Consider the following 24,090-nt stretch of genomic DNA (forward strand, 5'->3'; position numbering starts at 1 on the left):
TTGTTTTAAATATATGTATTTCAAATGTTTAACTTCCACAAGTTTTGGTTGGTTCTATAAGAGACTTCTTTGATAATGTAAATCCACATTTGATAAAACTACCTTTGGTTGAGTTTCCTCTGCCACAGCTTAACAGGTTTTAATGTCACAGTAACAATTTTTGAAAAAATGAATGAGTTAAAGGGATACTCTTCTAACTATAGAAATGGTAAAGAATGAAAAAAAACCTTTCATCTTAATTTTTAACTGGTCATTCCAGATTACAACCCTTCTCCCTACTTGTTTGTACTACACATTTAGTGACGCTGAGTCACTATCTACCTTTCTGTGACACTTGCAATTGGCTAATACTAGTTTGTTATAAAAGTGAAATTTTAATACATTTTCCACAATTGTGGTTGATATTTTCTCTAAAAACACACACACCCTCCCTTGTGCTAACCCAATTATTTCCATGGAAGCAGTGATATATGTAGACACTTAACTAGCCAGCTTGAGTATGGTACTTAAGTATATAAAACCAGTCTATGTAATATAGAACAGAAGTGAACAGTAGTGTAATGTCTACTATGGCATGGAAAGAAGGAAAAGTCCTGAATTTGGATTTATAGCAAACAATATTTTTGTTTCAGATGCAGCATTTCAATATTGTCACCTTCAGTGTTTTGGGTGAGAATACATAAAAGGTACACTGCCATCGTGATTTTTTGAAATTGCTAGAAATTCTGTTTAATGGAGCATTTCCTGAGTTACCTGAACAAATTTGTTTTACATGAAGATTCCCCTCCCCCACTGATGGTTAGAAGGATCCTTTAGATGGGTCCCAACAGCAATACCAAACATGCTTGGTCACATCCTCTGGCTTGATCCCTCTGTCTCCTGCACCCATTTGTATGCTGCCTCTTAATTTCAGCTTCACTGGTGCTTTTGCAGAAGGTAGTGAAGAGAGTGGATATGCTCTCCTCTTCCAGCTGTGCAGAGTGCTAGCATGTGTACAAAGTAAAACAGGAAATGCATGTTTTTTTCTTATAGAAGTCTGACTAAACAGCACTATCAGTAGGCACAGCAGCCTTCAGCTGGTTATGAAGTTGATTAGGTTTCTTCATATTATACTGCTACATTTTTCTGAAAGTGTAAAAATTCAGGCAACTGACATTTCTATTCTAGACTACAACAAACTGAAAAAAAATTGCTCTATGCACTAGTGTAAAGAAAACAGCTTAAAGGTGTACTTTAATACTAAATCTGTATTTTCAGTTTTATTTGTACATCTTAGAAAGATATAAAGATTTTCAAGAAGTGCATGGAAGAGTTCAAAATCAAAAAATCTTGCAAAAATATATTTAAATTACAATAGATTAAGATTCATTTGTTTTCACTTATAAATATTTAGCCATACAAATATCCCCTATAAATTCATTTCCTTTATCACACAAAGATTTTAGCATTACCATTAACATTTTTCATTCCAACACAGTCAAGAGCCAGAAACATTTTTGTATAAAAGTTTTAGAAAAAAAAGATTCCCCCTTTTAAAACTAAAATGAACAAACCCTGATGTGCAAAAAATACACAGATACCATCAAATACAAAAATTGCACCAGCTTGTATACATGCAAGTCACATTATGCATTAACAGCTGACTGCATGTTCTACACAATACATATGCCTTCTTTGAACAGATATCAGTCATTGTCTGAACCTGCGGGAGGTAAGAAAACCAGTGCATCTTTGAAATTGTGCCCATATGCTCTGAGCCTATAAACGCCATACATCATTACATGCATGTGGTTAGGAGCCAATCCATTGAAAGTGATGGCCATGTCAGAACAGCATCCCTCTACTACTTGTTGAGGGTGATTAGCCATTGCTTCTTTAATAAGAGAACCAACTGATTTGGTGTTAAAGACATCTTTTCCTTCAGAATCTTCTGCATTTTCAGCTAATACTCCAGTATATTTCAGGCAGACTGCTAGTTGTTTATCCTCAGAGAGTTTCCAAATCAAGCCTCCCTGTTCTGGACACTTATCAGGGTCTTCGAAAATTTTAGAGAGTCTTTTTAGGGACTCTATACTTAAGACAATTCCTCCATCACCATCTACGTACTCAAGCTCTCCTGATTTTACAGTATGACCTATATAAAAAGGCTGCGATGGGTCTTTTTTCAGCAAGAAATATTTGAGATTTTCTATAACCGCAAATGTAGTTGGATGTGCTAGAAAGAACCAGTTGTACTCATCTTTATAGCGTTCATATGCTAATTTATAAGCATTTCTCACCATCACCCACATGTCATTTGTGTTGAGAACAACAGAATCAAACACCTTAACGCTTTCAGAACTGTAGAATTCAGCCTTGTCACAGTGTTTGCTCCATGTTTCTTTCACAGCAGCCCAATTTCCAAGATCTTTAGGTTTTACAAGGATGATACAATAAACACGGATACTATGGCTGAGCTCCATGCGCTCACCTTCTGACAGATTTGAGACATCTTCTTTGTTAGGTGCTTGAATATGATGATGCTCATGGTGATGTGCTTTAGTCCCATGGCCCATCTTATTATGTCCTAGTAGTGTAACAAATACACAGAAGAGTCCTCCTAACACCATACCTTTCACAAAAGAACTGCTTTCGGAAATCATTTTTTCCTAGAAAGAAAAGACACCTTTTGAGAGGTTATGGAAATTATTTGTAAAGATTCAATTTTATCTCAACATAAACTTTTTCTATTCATAGTTTAAAAGAGGTTCCTAACTTCTAAATTGCAATTATAGTTCCTCTAACTTTCTACTGTAGTTTAAATTGTTAAGCCACTGTACACTGTCATGAGAGGAACAGCAAGAATTAATTATAATGCTTTTTTACCAATCCTAAATATTATGGTAAAGTTACAGGATACAGTTGTTTCCAAATTAACTTGGTAAAAGTATTCCCTCAAGGTCTTTATCCTCAGAAATCTGTGTTCAATCTCGTCTGTGCACTGGATGGAGCAGCTTACCTTTATTCTAACAAAGGAAGTGGAAACTGGCAGTTGGTATCAGAATGAGTTTTAGCTGCCTATGTCCCGTGGGCTCAAAATTTTGGCGAGCTAAGGAAGCTCCAGCCTGTCTCATGCCAGGGAGCTGAGAACCCTAGCATAGAAATCCAGGTATCGTCAGAGAAGCAGAGTTGCTGATACAGGCAGCTCTCAGATGAAACATCAGTCAAAAGAACTTGGTTTTCGCTGTAATTCAATCCAAAACTTTAATCAAGTAAAGCTATTTTGAAGGACAAAGTCTTGCCATTACCAGGTATGATTCACAATCTTGCTTCTCTCATTCCACACAGACTGACTGCATTTCCTTGGCTGGGGAATTTATCACTAGAGATCAGGCTAAACTTGAGTCTTGCCACATGTATAGTAAGATGCACGCTCTTTCTGTGGGCTCTCTCCTTAACAACTAAACTGCAGAATAGTCTGAGCTGTCTGTCCTGGGAAACAATCACCTGGATTATGTCCTAATCAGATTTATTACCTGAGCTGTGGGAAAGGGTTTGAGAGTTTAGTGCCTTTATATGGAAGGCCAGCATAGTGGTCCTTGTAACAGGGCAGTGGGTGCACAGATACATTTCAGTTAATCTGTTACAGCCATTGGGCCTTTAAAACTGGGAGTTATAGGTGCAAGTGTCTAGAGTAGGAGGAAGTATATAACCTACAGAAACGTAAATACTGTATCAGGTTTCCTTCCTCTTAGGTAAGGGCAGCAGAGTAGAGATTCCCAAGGTCAGGGGAGTGCTAGTGTGGGTCTCCCCATGGTAGGCAGGAAAGCGCTACCTAGCATAGAAGCATAAATCATTCCCCTTCCCAGGTGTGGGAGGCAGGAACAGTCACTATTATTTAGTGTTGTGCCCTATTTTGAGTCTTCAATTTATTAACAATCTTGTCCTAGGAAAGGGCACAGGAACAAAGAGGATCCTTTGGGCTTTACTTGTCCTGGCCGAGCTGGACCATGGCACTTTCTTCTAATGACAGTAACTGCTGAGACAGGTGTGACAGCTGCTGCTGCTGCACAAACACGGTACGTGGAAGGAAGACAGACTCAAGCAGAAGGTAAGTGGTGCAGGGGCAGGTCCCTAGGAGGTGAGGGATGTTTACTCTTGTCAGCACCTGTTATAGGATGACCAGATATCAAGTAAGAAAAACCAGGACAAAGGATGTGGTGGTGGGGAAACAGGTGTCTCTATAAGACAAAGCCCTGGATATCGGGACTGTCCCTATAAAATCGGGACATCTGGTTACCCTAATCTGTTCTCCCGGGGCGGGGTCAATCGGAAAGGAAGGGGGAGTCGTCCTTGGTTTGGGAAAGGCGGGTGGGGCCCACCAGAGCAGGCAGCGGGAAGGGGCGCGGTTATTCCCCTCACCCCCAGGGGAGGAGACCCGTGGGAACGGGGGGGGCGGGTTATGCCCCTCTCCCGGTGGGGGGGGGGCGCCACGGGAGCCCGTGGGAACGGGGGGCATTTCCTCTCTCAACGCTGACACGTCCTTGGCACGTGCGCGGGAGTCTCCCCCGCCCCATCACTCACCGGCGCCGCCGAGCGGACGGGACCACCGGCCCAGCGAGGACGAGCTCCACCCCCACCGCGAGACGAAGGCGGCACTACTACTACTTCCTCTTCCGGCCAGCCTGGCGCACGGGCCGTACGCGGCCCTTCTAGCCGCGGCCACTCGCTGGTTCGCAGGGGCGGGGGGCGGAGCGGGAGCGGCTAGGCGAGGGGGCGGGGACACACATCCCTCTCTTCCCGCCTAGCGACCGCCCCAGCAGAGCCCTTCCCCCCCCAGCACAACACCCCCCCGCACAGCCCTCCCCCCCCAGCACAGTCCTCTGCCCCAGCACAGCCCCCCCCCAGCGGCGCAGTCCCTCCCTCCCCCCCAGTTCTTCCCCCCCTCCTTCCCCCTCACACAGCCCTTCCCCGCAGCAGCACGGTCCCTCCCTGTCCCCCCAGCCTCCTGCCCCCCGCACAGCCCTTCCCCCCCCCCAGCAGCACGGTCCCTCCCGTCCACTGACCGTCCCTCCCACCCCCCCACACCCCTTTCCCTGCAGCAGGGCCCCTCCTGCCCATCAGGGGAGGCTCTAGGAATTTGGCCGCCCCAAGCAGGGCGGCATGCCGCAGGGGGCGCGGCTCCGGGGGACCTCTTGCAGACGTGCCTGCGGAGGGTGCGCTGGGAGGGCGGCAGGCGGCTCCGGCGGACCTTCCGCAGTCATGCCTGCGGGAGGTCCACCCGAGCCGTGGGACCAGCGAACCCTCCACAGTCATGCCTGTGGAAGGTCCGCTGGAGCCGCCTGCCGGCAAAATGCCGCCCCAAGCGCGCGCTTGGCGCGCTGGGGTCTGGAGCCGGCCCTGCTGCCCATCATCCATCCATCCAGCTCAGCCTTCTCCCTGCCTCCCAGCACCACCCTCTCCCCACATACCCACCCACCATCTATCCTCCCTGCAGCACAGCCCCCCTCCCTCCCTCCATCAGTCATCCATCCCCCACAACAGCACAGCTCCCCTCCACACCCACAGACCAACCCCCTCCTGGCATATACACCCACTTGCCCTCCATCTATCCAGCCCACACACAGCACAATCTCTCCCTGTACATCCACCCACCATCCCTATTCAATATCTGTGAATCCACTGACCCTCAGGTATCTCACTAACTCACTACCTCATCCACTCTCACTCCATCACAGTGCCCATCCAGTATTGCACACAGCACTGCCCCCTACATACCATCTGCCTCCCATCACAGACATGTCACCACCGGGTTTCATACCTTCTTGCCATCCATCCCACCAAGCACTACCTTCATACCCGCACCCCCACTTGCCGTCTCATCATCTCTCTCTCATACACACAAAGTACAATCCCTCTCCCCATATGCTTGCTCCCTATATTTCTTTTCACAAACACAGCACCACCAATCCACGTGTACCTACTGTCTGTCACACAGCACTCCCACTACAGCATACACAGCACAATGCAATGCAACATCAGTTATATACCACCCACATATATCATTTGCCCCATATATATGAGAACTGCCCCCATAACACACAAAACCAGCACACATATAACACATACACACACAAAGATGTTTCAGGTTAAAGTTAAGCATGTGCTTAAGTGCCTTGCTGACATGGGGGCCTCAGAACACAAGCCTAAGGTAAGAGAGACTCTCATCCTGCTGGTAACACAATAGGGCAAATTATACCCCATTTGAGTAATTCTGGTGGTGTTCACTAGTGAGCAGCTGTAAACATACACACTAGACAAAACATGCCATCATTAGGTTAGCTTGATGAGGTGCTACTGAGTTTCTCTTGTTCCAGAAGGCAGAGGTTGGGGGAAGTCAATGGCCTTTTTGTAAAAAGGTCATTAGAGTAGGGGGTCTTTCTGCAGCTCCATGTAACATGCAGGAGAATGTAAAATAGAGAAGGGACTGAAGGATGAGAAAAGGATTTACATTTTTCTGTCCCCTCCCTCCTCTTTTTGGACATATAAATATTAGAATCTGTCTCTCCATGGTTATTGTATAGTATCAATGACAGAGGTCAGTGCCTTGGGTATCTCACCCTGCCCCCCCCCCAGGGTAATAGAAATGAGATGCAGGACCTGTGCCTACAGAGAGCAATGATAATACTTTATAAAGGAAAAAATCCATCTATTCAACAGTTAACTATTAATGGACAGATAAGAGAACAAGATCTATCTTATGTTTATTTTGGGAATAGTAACATGAGGTAATATGGCTAGACTAAACCTCACCACAACTGTTCCTAGGAATAGGCAAGTGTACTGCCACCATGAGATTCATGGAAGTAGTTTTCCACACCCCTGGGGCAAGTAAACATGATTATAGAAAGGATCAGATTGCCTCAGTGTCTGTATATTTGCAGAGGGAAAACGTACACCTTGTTCGTAAAATGTGGCCAAACATTGCTTATTTCACTTGTAGCAAAAATGACCTCTTCTTTTCTCTGAAGTTTGTAGCCACAAAGGAACTTACTTGGTCCTGAGGGAGTTATGATAAATTATGGGGAAATGAATAGAAAAAATAAGAAGAGAAAGTCTGCCATCTTGTGGTGAAGTGACGTTTATTTTTTTCTCTGCTGAATTTATAGATCGGTGGTGAAGTAAATGTAGATTGGTCCAGGCATTATATTTTATGAGAGAGGAGTCGGGGCCAGTGGTGGTAGGAATGGCTATGCAAATGCTGTGAAAGAATTGTAATATGTAGTGCAGGATGCGTACTGTCCATTTTGTTTGTTATTCCTCTTCTCCAGCTTTCTTTTTGAGTGTATTTATGTGACTAGTTTAATTTCCCAGCATTGCTCCCTTGCTTTAAAACAAGCTAGTTAATGAAAGAAATACAGGATAGCAAATGAAAGGTAAAGGAGACAGAACCAACTTTAGACCATGTCCAGGATAAAGTCCCATACAAATAAACACCATCAAACCTGTGCTCAATGAGTAATATCATATCATTTAGTTGAATCAGCACCATGTACTGTGTTAGGAGGCGATTTGATCTGCGTAGTATAATTCATCGGATGGCTTTCTGCATCACAACATGATGCAACAGGAAAAAAACCCAAGTCAATCTTTAAACAGCAAATAAAACCTCATTATTAATTAAAATACTTTGCATACAGAGGAACTTTCCTTTAGTGATGCTTATTATTATTTCTTGTTCTATGAAAGAAGAACCCTCAGCAGATTGGTAAATGGATTATAAATAGATTTTCCTGAACCACTCTTAAGTATTCAGAATTGGCCTTGGTTTGAATTGAATGTGTGTCAGTGAGCAGCACTGATTCACTCCCATTTTGCTGGTGTCCACCAACTGCCTGTAGAAGCATTTTGCAAACTTTTTACTGTATTGTCTGCTTGAGGTGCGCTTTGAGGTGAAGCCTAGTTTGTTGGGATACACTTCACACAATAAATAACTTGTTGCAAGACACGTGCTTTTTCTCCCACATCCCTGATTATTGGAGCCTATCTCAAGTGATCAAGGAGGTCAGCCCAATTCAACAGAAACCTTTTCATTTGGTTTCTAGAGAGCTGCAGCAGTCATTGCTTCAGTTGAGGCAGGCTGCTTGTCAGCCAGATTACATCTCCAGCCAGGCTAGATACTCACTGCCTGGTAAAGTATTCGTATAGCCAGATACCAGCAGGCAGAATTTAGAGCAGCCTTGATGCTACTCTGAGTTAAGCTGTGGCCCAAACTAGCCCCTAGCAGCCTCAGGGGAGCACAAAGATGGGATAAAGTCTCCTTATCCTTCCCTCCCCAGCTACATTATGCAGTTCTCTGGTGCACCTAAAGATTTGTGTCCCTAAATTTTTATTTCTAATATAGCACATTCCAAGATGGAAAAGTTGATGCTGTGCAGTCTGATTAATTGTTTTTAGCCTTTCAGTCATTTCTTTTCTCCTACGTTCCTCCTGCGAGTGGGAATTGGAAGCTTTAGCAAAACAAAGTAGAATAGTATTCCCAAAAGCAGTATCATTCGCCACCTAGAATTTCTTTCTAATATTTGTACCCCTTCTTCCCCCAAAGGAACATTTTATTGGACTTCAATAAGCTTTGATGAGTAACTGAAGAAAACAATAAGAACAGAAATGTTGCTGCTAACCATGCATCAGTGATTTTAGCATTAAATATATGGCAACTCTACTGCCATGTAGAATCTAATTTGAGATATAATTCCAGAAATATTCAATAGTTTTCAACACTAACAGACAAGTTAGGCCAATCTCTATTCTCAGTTTCACTGGTGTAAATCCACAGTAATTTCACTGAAGTGAATCGAGTTAGTCTGCATATAAATGAAAGGGAATCTGACCCTGTATCTTTAGCATATCACTGATACAATTTGGTAGCAGTGTACTTGTGTTAAACAGCTGTTATGTCCTACCTCATGGCCTGCACTGTAGTTTTAAGGGATGTGGTCCTTCTGTAATATAAAGGGCCAGATCCTCTGTTGGTATAAATCAGTGTCGCTCCATTGACTTCACTGCAGGTATGTTAATTTATACCAACCCAGGATCTGTCTGGTAGCCTTTAAAGCACTTTGAGATTTTCCTAGATGAAAGGTGTTATGTCAATGTGAAGTGCTATCAATGTCAGGCATTATTATTTCACATTTGGGACACTCTTGCAGAGAACTTGGTCCCACACCTATTGATGATTTTCACTTTGGTTGAGGTCCAGCCTTGATGATTTTCAGATTTGTGTGGAGCTTTTACTCCTGGAAGCATTCTGTGCCAAAAAATTCTGCACCAAAAAAATTAAAAATTCTGCGCACAATATTTTAAAATTCTGCAAATTTTATTTGTCAGAAGAACACTACATAATCATGCCAGTTTCAGTTATTTTGGTAATTTATTCCAAAATGCCTGTCAGCAAGTATGTCTGTAAAAATACAAACATGCACAAAAATTCCCATAGGAGTAGAGATTTAAAGAAACCTCTATGACAACCCAGTTCCTGTTTCTCTGTTCCCTTACCCCACCCCCTAAAACCCAGCCAGGGGGGCCAGACACCCACAACTCCCTCCCCACCCCCAGAGCCCAGCTATAGGCCCCCCCGGCCCAGATGCCTGCCCCCCACAACCCAGCCTTGCGCAGACACCTGCCCTCTCCCCCTGCAGAGCCCAGGGATCCAGAGGGAGAAACAGCCTAATGTTCGGTCTCAGGCTTGACCAGAGTTTCCTGTGTGCCATCCTCTCCTTCCCCCAGGGCATGCTGGGAATTGCAGCTGCCAGGAACCCTCTAGCTCCCTCACCCCCCAACAGTGTCTTGTGTGTGAGCTGGGCTCTGCTGCGTCCAGCAGCCCCTAGTGGTGGCTAGCAGCACCGCAGCGCATTTCTGTGAGGGGAAAGAAATTCTGCACACACAATGTTAATTTCTGAACAATTCTGCATTGCGCAGTGGTGCAGAATTCCCCCAGGAGTAAGCTTTGCATCATTAGGTGAGGCCCATCCTCTCTCATCGTTTGCTTTCCTGGGATGCTTCACCTCGGGGGATTGTTACAAAGAGATGAGTGAGTTTCTTACGCTGTGGTCTAGTTGCTGGGGCAAACTTTCAGTCACTGAAGGGACAGACTTTGCTAGAAAAGCCCTGTTCACTTTCTCCTTTGAGAATGGAGAATGTCTCCTCCCCTGTCTCCTATCATGAAAACATATTGTTAGCCCATTACAAAGGGAGGCTCTTGACTCTACCATGATATAACAGACCTTTCGCACTTCAGATAAGGCCTTCTTGCTTCCCTGTATATTAGAGGGCTGATGTTTTTTTCTGATTTGGATTTTTCCTTGGCTGCAATTCTTTCTCCTCCAGCTTATCAGGTATTTGCTCAGTGGTGAAGCTGTTTAGCCTGCTCAAGCAGAGAAAGAGGGAAAGGTTGGCTTCACCATGTGGTTATGATCTCTTGATCAGTTTGTAATGATTCATGATTACAGCAAATGGGCCAGATCGTCAGCTGAGGTATATGGAGATAGCTCTGTTGTTTTTGAAGGACCTGTCCTGATTTACCCCTGGCTGAGGATCTGACCCAGTGAGTTTACATGAAGTAAGTGGGCAACTCAGGTGAGCTGAGCTCAGACTCTTGGTTCTACGGGTCGTTCTTCATGCTCACTTTAATTTTGGCGACCTTAGGCGCAAGGGAGACATGTACCTTTAGGGCCTTGCCCTATATGGGTCCACAAAGGGGAGAGAGGATAGCCCAGCTCACCACTGCAGTATCCATTCCCAAGGAATCCTGGGAGGAATTCTGGCTGAGTCAGGCTCAATTCCTCCTGAGGTTCCGGGCTACAGCACAACTCCTCCATATCCCCTCTAACTCAAAAAGGCTGAATTTAGCCATAATGCTAAGTGAGCAGTGTGCTCTGTAATGGCATTTCCATGTTTCTTTTTACTTTTATTGACTATCTGTATCTTAGGTAACAAACATTGCAATAATATCAGCTATGGCAAGAAGAAGAACAGTAAGCACGTTGGTTACCACAACCTTCTGCTGTCAGCCCAAGGTCCTGGAGCACCACTGTCTGTGGTTCATTGAAAAATAAAGACAGAGTGGGCCAACTTGTGCCTTCAGTCAGATTGGTGCAAATCCAGAATACTTCCACTGACATTAGTACAGTAAATCCAGTTTATATAGGTGTGACTGAGAGGAAAATATGGTCCAGTATCTGTATTCTGGCAGTTCCTATATTAAAGATAGATCACTGATCCTATCTTTTCTCATGCAGTTGCCTTTGGCCTCTTCCTAGCTCTGTCCCTCAGGGTGGTTATCACATTCCAGTGACTAGAGGTCAGTACAAAGTTTGTGTTATGTATCTTCTGTTTGCAGAATCAAGCCCAGGTTTCAACTGCTTCAGCAGTTGCTTAAATATATACTAGAAAGGGTTTCAATGAGCTGCAACTCACTGCTTCAGCAAATTATTTTCCTGCTGGAGTTTGGTGAGATTCTCTATGGCCCTGACAGAATGACTAATGTAGCTACAGATTTCAAATGTCACTCTAATATATTTTCATTGTTGCTTTTATCAGGCAGCAGATCAGGGAGGACGAAGTTAAGCAGCATGTAAAACATAATATAAGCATGAAATGACTTTTTGAGCTTCACAGTACTGATGCTTTTGCTTGATAGTAAAATAATTATAGAGTAAGGTGACATGGTAATGGATGAGGTCCTATCTCACCACAAAGTGTCAGGAGTTACAGGATAGGCCAGTTCAGCAACAGTTAGGTATCTTAGTGCTATTATAGCATATTTAAAAAAAAACACCTCAAAATAAAACACAACAGTTTTCTGCCTACCAGTTCCTGCCATACTCCATCTCAAATCACTAATGAAAAATTAAGTTGAGAAGATTATTACACTATGTCACATCACCATCATTCTTAAGACTCCAGTAAATTAGCGTTTCAGGTAGATTACTTAAACCAGGCCACCTTGGGCTGGAATCCTGTCAAATCTCATGAACCAGGCAGGGTCAGGCTTAGGACAGGAGAACAGCAAGGAAAACCAAGAGATAGCAGCATGTGGGATTATTGAGTCAATAGGTGGAATTCTTCATCAGTACTGAACTGGTGTCCCATCGTGGTGCTAGGGAGCTCTGTGTTACTTTCAGCTGAGATGTCCACAGATGGTCAGAGCCTTGGTTTAAAGATCCCTCTTTCCATGCATGTACGGGATATCAACCTTAGTGTCAAGATCAAATTCCAATAGTGAGGGACTATGTTGTGCCTACTGTCCTTAAACAGAAATGTAAACCCCTTATTGCTATTGATCATAGCAATACCAGTTCCCGATCACTACCATCTTTTGGCTGGATTAAAACCAAGAACCTGGAGCTGAAAGGGCCATTAGCAAGCCCCTGAGACATTTGGTCTCCCAGATAGGTTATATTTATGGTTTTTATGTTGACTGAGATTGCATAATTCAACATTCAGTCTACAATTATCCCATCTAATTCAGATGGTGAACATTAGAGGTGATATTTAATATATTAGTGTCAGGCAGCAAACACTCCTTGTCTGAGCTGTTGGCCAAGAAGAACTGTTCATAAGAAGATATTGATGAAGTTATTAGAAAACCAGATGAACAGAGGAATTGGGACAAACTCTGGTAACTTTCCCCACAAATGAATATGTGTGCATAAATCAGATGAAATGAAATGAAAATATCTCATCAGTCCATCTGATTTAGTGGCTATTTTTTTGCCCATACAGTACCCTTCAGTATAGCAGGTTTTTCAGATGCCTTTATAGATGCATTATGGGAAGGGCACAGCTTCTGCAGTTAAGGTAGATAGCATGTGTAAAAGCTGCTGAGAAGTAATATGTGGTCAGAAGAGAGCTGGGAAGACAAGTTGTAGCTAGTAATTAATGGAAGAACACACATCTCGCTGAATGTGGCTTTACGTCACACATCTCCCTCCTGTAACCTCGACAATGCTGCTAATAGTTTGGAACTGATTCAGCTGATTGTAGCAATGTCACATCTGTCTCACTAGTTCAGGCTGTAGTTGCATTTTCTTTGCAAACAAAATCCTGTTGAGTTTGATCCTGCACCCACTGAAGTCAGTGGGCAAAACAGTCATTAGATTTCCCAAAACTGCACTTGCTGGTAGGGTGTGGAGTCACATGGTGCTGGCTCCTTCTCTGTGTTTCCAGCTGAAAAAAACTGAACAGGTGGGAGGAGGTAGTGAAACCAAGAGCAAAGGCAGAGAGTGTAACTAGCTTTCTTCAGAAGAGACAAAACAATTATCACACTAATGACAGCTAATATCACACACACACATTATCGGAACAAATATTGTAGAACTAAACACAACTACTGAACTTCACTGCTCAACCCTGGTATTTTTCATTACATTCCAACCCTCACCTTTCAGTTGTGCTTTATGGGCCAGATCCTGATTTTACATGGGTGTAAATCCAGAGTAATGCCATTGACTCAAACAGTTAAGGCTTGTCTAGATGAGCACGTAGTGACCAGCAAGCTGGGTGTAAATCTACAGCACACTAGTGTGTCACACATAGTGCAATTTTAGTGCATGGTAGCAGGGGCTACGCAGACAGTCAGTATGCGACAGGCTAATGAGCTGTATATTTACATCCCAGCTTGCCGCACACTAGCTGTTTGTCTAGATAAGCTTTCGTGTGCACTTTATTTGGTCTCCTTATTGCTCCTTCTCTTCCTTGCACTGTCCCCATGGACTCCTTTTCCAGATTGCTTCCTTTCTGGATGAGATACCTGGGTGTTTTGAACAAGATCAATTGATGCAGATGTAGGTTTAGTCATTTAGGTCATTCATCTTGATCAAGTGAATTAACCCCCGCTCACAGAAGAGCACGAGGTAAAGCACACAAACCCCATAAAGCACACACCAAGCAATAGTTGGATGGGCACAAAGAAATCTGTTTCATTAGCAATAAAATAGCTATTTAAATTCTGGCAGGTTAGAGGAGATCTTATAAATTAACTCTTTATAGAAGAACTGAGACTTTCTCTAAAGCCTCCTATTTACAAATGTTTTGCTGATACCACACTTACCTCCTGCTTTTCTTCCCTTGATTTTTTAAAAAATTCTAGGGAACATTTACATTATTGTAGGAATTATGCTAGTAATAACTATATTTAAATACAGTTGTCAGCAGGAGAGTTCTAGCACAATCTTCCTGTCCAGGGTGAATAGGGATTATTTTCCCAAAGGACTTTGCTTTCCAAACCATGAGTTAGGCCATAGCTAGACTGGCCATTTTTTGTATAGCGTTCCAATTATTATAGCACAGTTTGTGCAAAGCCAGGGGCATCAAACTCATTCAGTGGAGAGGGTCGACTCCTCTTTGAACTATGGTCCATGGATCGAGATATACATTTAGGGTCACAAACTTTCCTTGTTCCACAGAGGGACTCCCACTGACAACAATAGATTTGAGTGCAAGGGTAGAATATGACCACTATGTAGTAGCTAAATCCTCATCACTTATTTACTCAATGCCTTTATTGTTATGTTGAGCCCCATGGGCTCCAGCCTACTGGCAAGGCATTTGACTCCACTGGTCCAGCCTATATGGATAAAGCCAGATCATGTTAAAGAATTGTGTTCTGGCCCTGACTTCTACTAGGACTAGAGCACAGTTCCATAACATGGGTCTAACCCAGCTAGGGTATACCTAGAAGTTCCTTTGCTTCTGTGGCTAGAGCAGTGGTCCCCAAACTCTTTCGCCCACCTGGCCCACACTCCCGCAGGAGCTGTGGTTGGGGGTCAAGAGCGGGACCAGAGCTGCGGTCAGGAGCCTGGGCTGGGAGTGGGCTGGGAACTGGGAGTGGGGCCGCAGTCAGTGCTGCAGCTAGGGTGGCAGCCAGAAGGTGGGGGCTGTGGCCAGGAGCAGGCATATGGTTGGGGCCAGGATCCTGGGGTCGTAGCTGGGAATGGATCCATGGCCAGGAGTTGGGGCTAGGGCTAGGAGCAGAGCGGGTGGCTGGGTGGCGCTCCCTCCCTGCCCCTCCATGGGGGCTGGCCTGTGCCCCGCCATTCCCCCTCAAACGTTCCTCCAGACCCCACAGTTTGGAGACCACTGGACTAGAGCTTAACTTCAGCCTCCTGTTCTTCAAATTTTGGCTCTGATGTCCAAATGTAAATTTTTAACGGTCAGTGTATTTAATCTCTATCAAAGACAAAGCTGTTCTGTCATTTGAACTAAACAGGGGTGTAATCAAAATTTGAATTTGTGTATTAACTTTAAGCAAATCCTTGGCTGGCAAATAGAACAGAAACTGAAAGACATATTGGGCCTAATTCTGCAAGAAGCTGAGCACTCTTGATATCCACTGGGGAGTAGAGGGCATTCAGCATCTTGCGGGATCAGGACCATTCAGAGCAAAAATGTATAGTAGCTGCAAGTGATACAGCTGCAGTTTAATCAGGGATAACAACAGGTCTTTTAAAGCAGTATATAGTCCTGTACAGCTCAGTTAGTAAAGGATCTTTTTAATCAGAGGATATAGGGTTCAAATCCCCGGTCAGGTGGTAACATTTCATCTAGTTCATCCCCCAGGTGCAGAAATTGCTGCATTAAATTTTATGGCATGTGTTATACAGACTATATGATCATAATGCTCTCTTCTGGCTTTATAATCTACAAAATTGATTAAAGATTGTAAGAGTAAAAGCAGGAAAGAGTCTTGTGGCACCTTATAGACTAACAGACGTTTTGTAGCATGAGCTGGGTATTCACCCACGAAAGCTCATGCTCCAAAACGTCTGTTAGTCTATAAGGTGCCACAAGACTCTTTGCTGCTTTTACAGATCCAGACTAACATGGCTACCCCTCTGATAATTGTAAGAGTAGTTTCATATCACTTTTTCTCCTCTTTCTACGATGAGAAAAATAAAGAAAGGAGCTTGGCATTGAACATAACCATTATTTAAATGATGACCTCTGGCGCACAGGAAGATATGTAAAGAAGATGATATTGTGTGACTCTAAAGGAGCCCACGGGATGGCTTTATAATTCTTTCTATTTTTAACATGTGTGTAGCGGAATGAGAAAATCATCATCATCTTTGTCTATGCTACGCTAGCTCGATCAATTGAATACTAAAGTCCTGCTACATCCAGCAGTGCTGCTAGTATTGAGCTAACAAACACACTACCCAGAGTTGGGCTGACATCATAGCTGATGGCTGTTGTGCACGAATATGACTGGAAAAAAGGGAAAATAGCTGTGTTAATTTTCTCTTTCATAGAAACACAAGGCAAAGAGTCACTGTTGATCAAATAGAAAAGGACAGGAAAAAGCCTTAGGTAAAAAAATCTTATTTTCAAGCTTCGGCGAGACCTTGCATATAATAGAGATGGAAATAGAATTCTCTCTTTAAAAAAAAGACGCTTAATTGTCTTTTTGAATAAAAATATGAAACAAAGATCAGGATGTTATTTTTGGCATGTTCTCAAGCAGTTTGTATTTGGCAATCTGGTCTCAGAGCGACATAACTTGTAGGGCCCAGTATTTGAAAAATGCTTTTACAGAGCGATGTTGCCCAGAGGTCTGTGCCCAGGATTGGGGGCCAGAAACTCCTAAATTCTAATCCTGGGTCTGACAGCGTGTGCTGCTGTGGTCCTGAGCCAGTTCCTTAAACTTTTCTGTTTCCTTATTTGTAAAATGAGGATGATGATATTTCTGGGCCTGGACCTTCCTCCCCTGGGGTTGTGGAGATTAGTTAGTTAATGTTTGAAGATGGAAAGCTCTAAGTGCTCTTGTTGTTATATTGTTATGGGGTTTACCTGGGACAAAAGGTTTATGGCAGGGCAAACTATTCTGAAAGGAGAGGGACTGAGTAAATAGTGAAAGGGATGAATGAAAGCTTGGCAAGCCTGAATTTCAATAGCTTCTATAAGATGCATTCTGAGTACCCAGTGGTTAGGGAAGATGGACATCGTCCCCCTACTGACCATATCTGTTTTTTTAGAAGAAGGCTAAGAATGTCAGAATTGTAAATGTCAGATTCTCAAAGATGTTTATTTTTCTAGACTGAGACTGGAATAGGAGTGTCAGCACAGAGACATCCAAGGTTGTTTGCCCTGAGACAAAGCAAAAATGTCTGTTAGCTGTGTTTTTGGTGCAAAACTGGATTGTTAAGAGTGTTTAGAGTATCAGCAGCAAATGCATTGCTGTGGAGGTGTAACTGTGGTGTTCTGTCCCATCTAGTGGCACCGAGACCACTTAGAGAGAGAGATTAATGAGTTTGCAGTACTACTTTAGCTAACAGGCCGTTGGCTTTTAGCTCATGCAGTAGAGGCTCATGCACTAAGCTCCAGAAGTCCTAGGTTTGATCCCACTCGCCGATGACTGGGGTCTGTTGGCGTTACACAGGCAGCCCAAATGTGGGACCTACCTTGGGACTCCTACTCTTTGAGCTAGCAGAGACCACATGCATCATGAACATGACATACTTACTGTGTGGGAAGAGAACAGCATCACTCTTCAGCATCCCCTACTAGTCAAGGGCTCATGGACCAGGTGGATTGTCCTGTCTGTCCCTGGGAAGGGACATGCTGACCGTGTGACTGTGATCAGGAAGAGAATGAACAGTAGCAGCTTTGCACTCTCTGATCCTCATTGGAACAGACACCTGAGCAATGCTGATAGTGGGTGGAATAATGGCAGCTGTGCTGCCAATGCTAGAAGCAACATGCGGGCAAAGAAGGAAACTGTGCAAAGCCTGAGATCCGTGGGGTTCTCTGTCACTTCTTGTGGAGATCAGGGCTATGTGTCTAATTTTAGAACCCTCCCTCTTCTAAACAGATGCTGGCTAATGCAGCTCTCTAGAGGCAACTGAGGGCAGAATTTGGCCCGTCTCTTTGTACTGCCCTGTTTCTGTTAGCTCATTTAATGAACACAGTGGGCTGTACTGGGTGCTCTTGGCTTGCACGCAGACCCTGTCATTTAAGCCACTCATCTAGTGCTGCAGTCTTTGCTCTAACAAGAACATTTTTGTCAACTATTGAACCAAAATGCTCCTGAGTCCTCTCTTCCACTAGGCCTTATGGACCCCTTTCCTATGTAAAAACGTATGGAAGTGGAATGCTTACCTGCAAAGCTGTGTGGCATTTCAGGAGATGCCATTCTGTTATCCCTTGAAACCCCTTGGAACTGCTGGGCAAGCCACAGGGGCATGGCCAAATTTCATGCACAGGATAGAGAGCCATGAAAAAGGTCCTCATGGATCTCGGGCCCTACAAAGTTCTTCCCTTTTTTCTATACTGCTCCAGGTCACCCCCCAGAATGGCTGGCAGAGGTGTCAAGCTGTCATTAGTCCAGGAGCACTCCTGTGCTGGAGAGTACAACGTGATGGTTACTGCAGCTCAGGTCAGTAGCACAGATGAGCTGTGGGTTTTGTTTTTTGTTTTTACTGTCAGTTATGCTGTTTTCTGATGACAACATGCCAGGGGCCAGGGCTGTTTCCTAACTCCTCCCTCCTGCCAGGTCATGCTGCCCCATTTACATGGGAAGGAGGTTGCATGATGTGGATGCAGGAGGAATGATGGTGGGGGAGGTATGTATTGTGTAGTCACTTCCCCTCCTTGCGCTATTTTCTGTAGAACTTCCATGGGTTGATCCTCTGCATGATCTGCATTGGAGAGGAGCACATGGATCTCAGAATAAATCTACCATTTCAAACGGACGATGTGTCCTTTTTCCAAATAATACCTATACATTTCAATTCAGATAAGAGAAATGCAATAGCTGGTTGTCCAAGCTCACTTTTAGCTTTGGTGTCAGTTTTATTATTTAATTAACTTGAGGAAATCTTAATGGAACATATTAAAATTAGGCATGTTACAATCAGTTATTTCAGAAAAGTAGGCGAGCAGTTTTAAGTGAAAGTTCTTGCGAGCACAGGGAGAGCACAGTAGTACATACTGGCTAGATAAATCTGTTTTGCAATGTGAATTGTCAGCGATGTACAGTATCTAGTCACAGCCTAAAAGACTGAATTTTAAGTGATAAAATTATGTGCTGTTTTTGCTGCTCAGGAGGTGTAATGCCATTATGTATGTGCTACTTAATGAAAAAGCTTGGAATCAGAGTAGCCTGGGAGTACCAAAAACATAAATGAGTTTCTGTTCAAGACATACTTTCTTCTAGGCAACAAATCCAAACCCAACAAAATACACGTCAGTCTTTGGACTCAATAATGAATCCCCTCTCCTCTAGTTTTAGAGCAAAATTAGCATTTAACAGTGGTTCTCAGAAATAGAGCTCCTGTCATCTTATGGTTGGACATGGTAACTCCCAATAAGAACAAAGTCAGAAGATGCTTAGTTTGGAATTGGCTTTAGTTTGCACCTCTAAGTAGTTTTAAAATAAACTATGAATAATACACCTGGAGTTTGTGTAAAGTGCTTTTATCAAATGAATTGCCAGAAGCATTTTCATCAGCTTCTTGTTCATTGTCTGGCTTCTCTTTCTGAGCTAACGACTTTGGAAAATGGTAACTGGAATATGAGTGTAGAAATGCATGGAGGGTGGATGGTGCACTACAATACTCAGAAGCATTCTGATGGTCATAGTTCAGTTAATTGAAACAGTGAAACAAATCCAGTGGACCTCATCACAGTGGGATCTCCGCCAAAGAGTTGCCCAGTGATTTAGATGAGATATTCAGCTGTGATAATGAAACAGCAGGAAGAAAACAGCTGGGGAACTGTAGGCTGATATTGAAATAAAAGGGCCAAGATATCAAGGGCCACTTGTTTTTTGAGGCTTGTGTGCTGAAAGATGTGGCAGTGTATTACAAAACCCGCCTCCAACCTCTACACCCAAGAGAAAGTCTGTTAGCTGGTGATGCTGCCATTGCAACTTAAAACCCAACAGAAGCTCCTCAAAATAGCTCAGAAAAGAATCTAGAAAAATGTGGGAGGAGCCAGGGCAAGGACAAAACACGGTGCTACCCTGGAAAATTAAAGAAAATGACTAAAGAAAACTGATGGCTAGTTACTTGGAGCGGTGGTAATTTGCTATTGGCAAATCCATTCCAGTGGGCAATGTGAGTTCTCAGCACCTCTGAAAATCAGGCCACCTATTTACACTAGAAGATTTCAGCCCTAGTTTTGCTAATAGTATAGTCCTTACTTCCTGAGACATAACTTCAAGTTGGTTTTGACTAAAAGGCTTGGCTGGCTATTTGGTAGCCAATGGGAAACAAATTGGTGGTCTCAGTCTATTTCCTGGCGGCCTGGTGTCCCCAACAGAACACCCACTTCAGAACACCCACCTTCAAAACTAGTTCTGTCTAGTTAAGTTTAGATACTTCTTGTGTTTTACCCTTCCTTGGTATTTGCATGTTGGTTTTGACCTGGTCTCTTGTCCATGCTTGGTCCTTTATGTCTGTTTGTAGCAATGGAACTTTTTTAAAATGGTGGTTGAGTGTCTTGGGAAGCAGAATGACTTACACCTATTAAGGCAACTTCTGTAATTTAAAAACATGGTGTGGATTGAGTTCTTGTCCTTTCAGCACTGAGGAACTGATAGCTGTTGACAGAGCTGCTCATAGTGTAGGCAATTGCACCTGCAGCTTTCTGGCCCCATTGAAGTAAATGGGAATTTTGCCATTGATTTTAGTAAAGCCAGGATTTCACCTGCCATGCATATTCATGACTCTGGTGTAGAGTCTCTCCTGACCCAAGACTGCTTGTCGGTCTGGTTATGCAGAACTGCTTGTGTTTTATTGTCCGGTGGCTTTTCTGATCTAAAGTTCACCAGGAACTCCACTGTGATCACCAGACAAATTCTGGTCCCAGCCCTGTGCCCATTAAAGTCAATTTTGCAAATAGAATTTAAGGGGAGCAGGATCAAGCCCCATCACAGGGTAGCTGACCCCTAAAGAGGTCAGACACCCAGCCTAATTGTGACAGTCTCTTCAAGGAGAATGTGCCAGCTCAGATCTGCTTGTGAGTAGTTAATTTTTTAGGTGGCAGGGCAGCTGTTAATTTGCTAAGGAACACCTGGGCCTAATATAGGTATTATGAAGGCTCAGGCAGGAGGCCCCAGAACATAGAGGAAGGCTCCTTGGGGCAAGCTGATTAGGGAGCTCTTCAGGAAAGGTGCTCCTGGAGGAAGAGATTCCAATAGGAGAAAGCTGTGAGTGCCAAGCCCTTAGGGAGACCTGGTCTGCAGTGAAAGGACCTTACCAGACAGTGTCAGGCAGTCCAGATTGCAGAGGAATACATGTCTGTGACGGATTGGATCACAGAAACCCCCTTGGGGCTGCCAACTGGTGTGCCAAGACTACTTCTGCCCCTGCTTTCCTGCACTGGCAGCTTAGGACTTCAGTGCCCTGCCTGGTTTGAGCCAGACCCACTAGCCTGCTGCAAACCCAGACCCAGGGTCTGAACCATGTCCCCTACCTGCTGTAGGCTTAACTGAGAGCAACTTACAGAAGTGTTCCTGTCTTTAACACTCAGGTATCCAACTCCCAATGGGGTCCAGACCCCAAACAAATCTGTTTTACCCTGTATAACTTATAAATTGTTCACCCTCTAGGACACCGATAGAGAGATATGCACAGCTGTTTACCCCCCTCCCCCTGTATTAAGGCATACTTTGGGTTAATTAAGTAAAAAGTGATTTTATTAAATATAGAAAGTAAGATTTAAGTGGTTCCAAGTAGTGACATACAGAACAAAGTGAATTACCAAGTAAAATAAAATAGAACACGCAAGTCTATGTCTACGAAACTGAATACAGATAAAAACCTCACCCAGTAAGCTTCCTCTTACAGACTAGTCTCCTTCTAGCCTGTGTCCAGCAATCACTCACACCCCCTGTTGTTGCTGTCCTTTGTTCCAGTTCCTTTCAGGTATCCTTGGTGGTGGAGAGAGGTTCTCTCTTTAGGCAGCTGAAGACAAAATGGAGGGGTCTCCCAGGGGTTTAAATAGACTTTTTCTTGTGGGTGGGACCCCCTCCTCCCTCCTATGCAAAGTCCAGCTCCAAGATGGAGTTTTGGAGTCACGTGGGCGAGCCACATGTCCATGCATGACTCAGTTTTTACCAGCCAAGCCACATTCCTGGGAAGGCTCAGATGTGGATTGGCATCTTCAAGTTCATTGTTAGCGTAAGTGGTTTTTGACTGGGCACTTAATTTGCACTCTTCTCAAGAAGCTGACTAAATGCTCTACTAGGCTAGTTAAAATCAAGCCAGTACCCAGCCAATATTCATAACTTCGAATACAAAAATGATACATGCATACAAATAGGATGAATCTTTACATAGACATGTTACATGGCATATGTAGCCTAAAACATATTCCAGTTATGTCATATATATACATTCATAAGCATATTTCCATAAAGCCTTATGGGGGGCACCATCACAATGTCACCTAGGAGAAGAGCTGCAGTGGTTTGATCTCTTTGGGGACCCTGAATCCACAGAGGGAGCACTTCCTAGATCAGTGCTTCTCAAAGCCGGTTCGCCGCTTGTGCAGGGAAAGCCCCTGGCGGTCCAGGCTGGTTTGTTTACCTGCCGCATCCGCAGGTTCGGCCGATCGCGGCTCCCACTGGCTGCGGTTCGCCACTCTAGGCCAATGGGAGCTGCGGGAAGCGGCATGGGATGAGGGATGTGCTGGTCGCCCTTACTGCAACCCCATTGGCCTGGGACGAGGAACCGTGTCCAGTGGGAGCCGCGATTGGCCGAACCTGCAGATGCGGCAGGTAAACAAACCGGCCCGAACCGCCAGGGGCTTTCCCTGCACAAGCGGTGGCCCGACTTTGAGAAGCACTGTCCTAGATGATGGGAGGAGGCTTGACTACAGTAGGGGCCCCAGGTCAAGAGGGCCTTAGTGGTAAGGAGCCTGGATGCAGGACACAGATGGGTGGAGGCTGGGGAGGGGGCAGCGGGTGGGCAGAAAAACTAAGATCAACTCAGGCCCCCAGCTAGGATGCACAGCTGAAGGTTTGCTTTTGTACCACGTTTTGGCCTTTGGTTAAATAAATAGACCCCTGAAGGGGCACTGTTTACTACATCAGAGCCTCATTTAAAGTCACTGAATGTCTATTAGGGGAAACTGAGGCAGGGATGGAACTGTGGTTCTGCACTGGGCTCCCAGGAGGAGTTCCTGGAGTGAGTGCCCACCATAACAAGCCCTTAATTTGTTACTTAGATTTGACGTGAACCTTGGTGTCCACGGTCAAGTTAAAAAGGTATTAAAATAACCCATCCCTCTGTGAACAGCTCTTCATGTTAAACACAAAACAATTTGGTCCATAGTACAGTGTGCTTGAAGACTGCCAAGAACTGCTTGAGTTTCTGTTTCTTTCAATACCATCCTGTATTCTCACTTCTGTAAGCATTCTCTTTCAGGACTCATCCCTATTCTCTGAGTCAACTGAGCTTCCTTCCTGATGAAAACTCTTTGGCAATGATTTTGTATTTGTGCTTGATACAAAAGTTTTCAAAAGATCTTCACAGACACTAATCAGGGTAAAAATGCAAACAGCCTCTGAAATCTGCCTTTTCTAATGTTTCCTAAGGAAACCATTTTGTAACTTACAGGCACGCTTTGGCAGATGACGTGGTTCTTACTGTAATAAATCACAGGAATGTAAGACACTTCATTGCAGCTGCAACATGGCTAGTTAGGATCCTATTCAAGAAAAAGGCTTAGGCAGTGTATTTTCTTTCCTCTAAGCCACCTGTACCATTTCCCCCCCTTACAGATGAAGTGAAAAGGCTCTCAATGCTTTTGTAATTGTCTCTTTAGATTTATAATTTGCAAATGTATTTTTTTAACGATAAAAATACCCAAACCTTAATAGAGCTCTTTTAAATGGCATGTTGTTAACTCCCCAACTACCTCCACGGTTTTCTATATCTCTTTAATGAGGTGGAAAAGAAGTTTAAAGAGGTGTCTTTGATTGAAGGTTTGACCTGGAATTACTTTGAATTCATATGATGAAGCTGGCATATATACCACAGTAGCCTTAATAGAGGAATCTTCTAATTCACTGTAACAGGTAGTGTTGTAAAGGGGGACATTTTTGAT

At 44.0% G+C, this 24,090-nt stretch overlaps 2 protein-coding genes across 14 annotated transcripts in view; one reads left to right on the plus strand and one right to left on the minus strand.

The window, feature by feature from the left end:
• Positions 1-1,026: 1,026 nt before the first annotated feature.
• On the minus strand, positions 1,027-4,709 carry C1GALT1C1 (C1GALT1 specific chaperone 1). Its single transcript, XM_045031619.1, has 2 exons — positions 4,564-4,709; positions 1,027-2,648 (listed from the first exon to the last, which is right to left on the minus strand). The coding sequence occupies exon 2, from the start codon at positions 2,640-2,642 to the stop codon at positions 1,686-1,688; it is 957 nt and encodes a 318-aa protein (XP_044887554.1). The 5' UTR covers positions 2,643-2,648; positions 4,564-4,709; the 3' UTR covers positions 1,027-1,685.
• Positions 4,710-5,491: 782 nt separating this feature from the next.
• LOC123377056 overlaps positions 5,492-24,090 on the plus strand; it is a 348,713-nt gene continuing 330,114 nt past the window's right edge. For all 13 annotated transcript variants that reach the window (XM_045029450.1, XM_045029451.1, XM_045029452.1 and 10 more), the window contains exons 1-2: positions 5,492-6,190; positions 18,316-18,412. In XM_045029450.1, coding sequence (XP_044885385.1) covers positions 6,005-6,190; positions 18,316-18,412 — 283 coding nt within the window. In that variant the 5' untranslated portion in view covers positions 5,492-6,004. The remainder of the gene's footprint in view (positions 6,191-18,315; positions 18,413-24,090) is intronic.

This window comes from Mauremys mutica, chromosome 9, assembly GCF_020497125.1.
Source record: "Mauremys mutica isolate MM-2020 ecotype Southern chromosome 9, ASM2049712v1, whole genome shotgun sequence".
Lineage (NCBI taxonomy): Eukaryota > Metazoa > Chordata > Testudines > Geoemydidae > Mauremys > Mauremys mutica.

Coding starts and splice junctions, on each gene's coding strand:
- C1GALT1C1 (XM_045031619.1), bottom strand. CDS start 2,642: ATGATTTCCGAAAGCAGTTCTTTTGTGAAAGGTATGGTGTTAGGAGGA.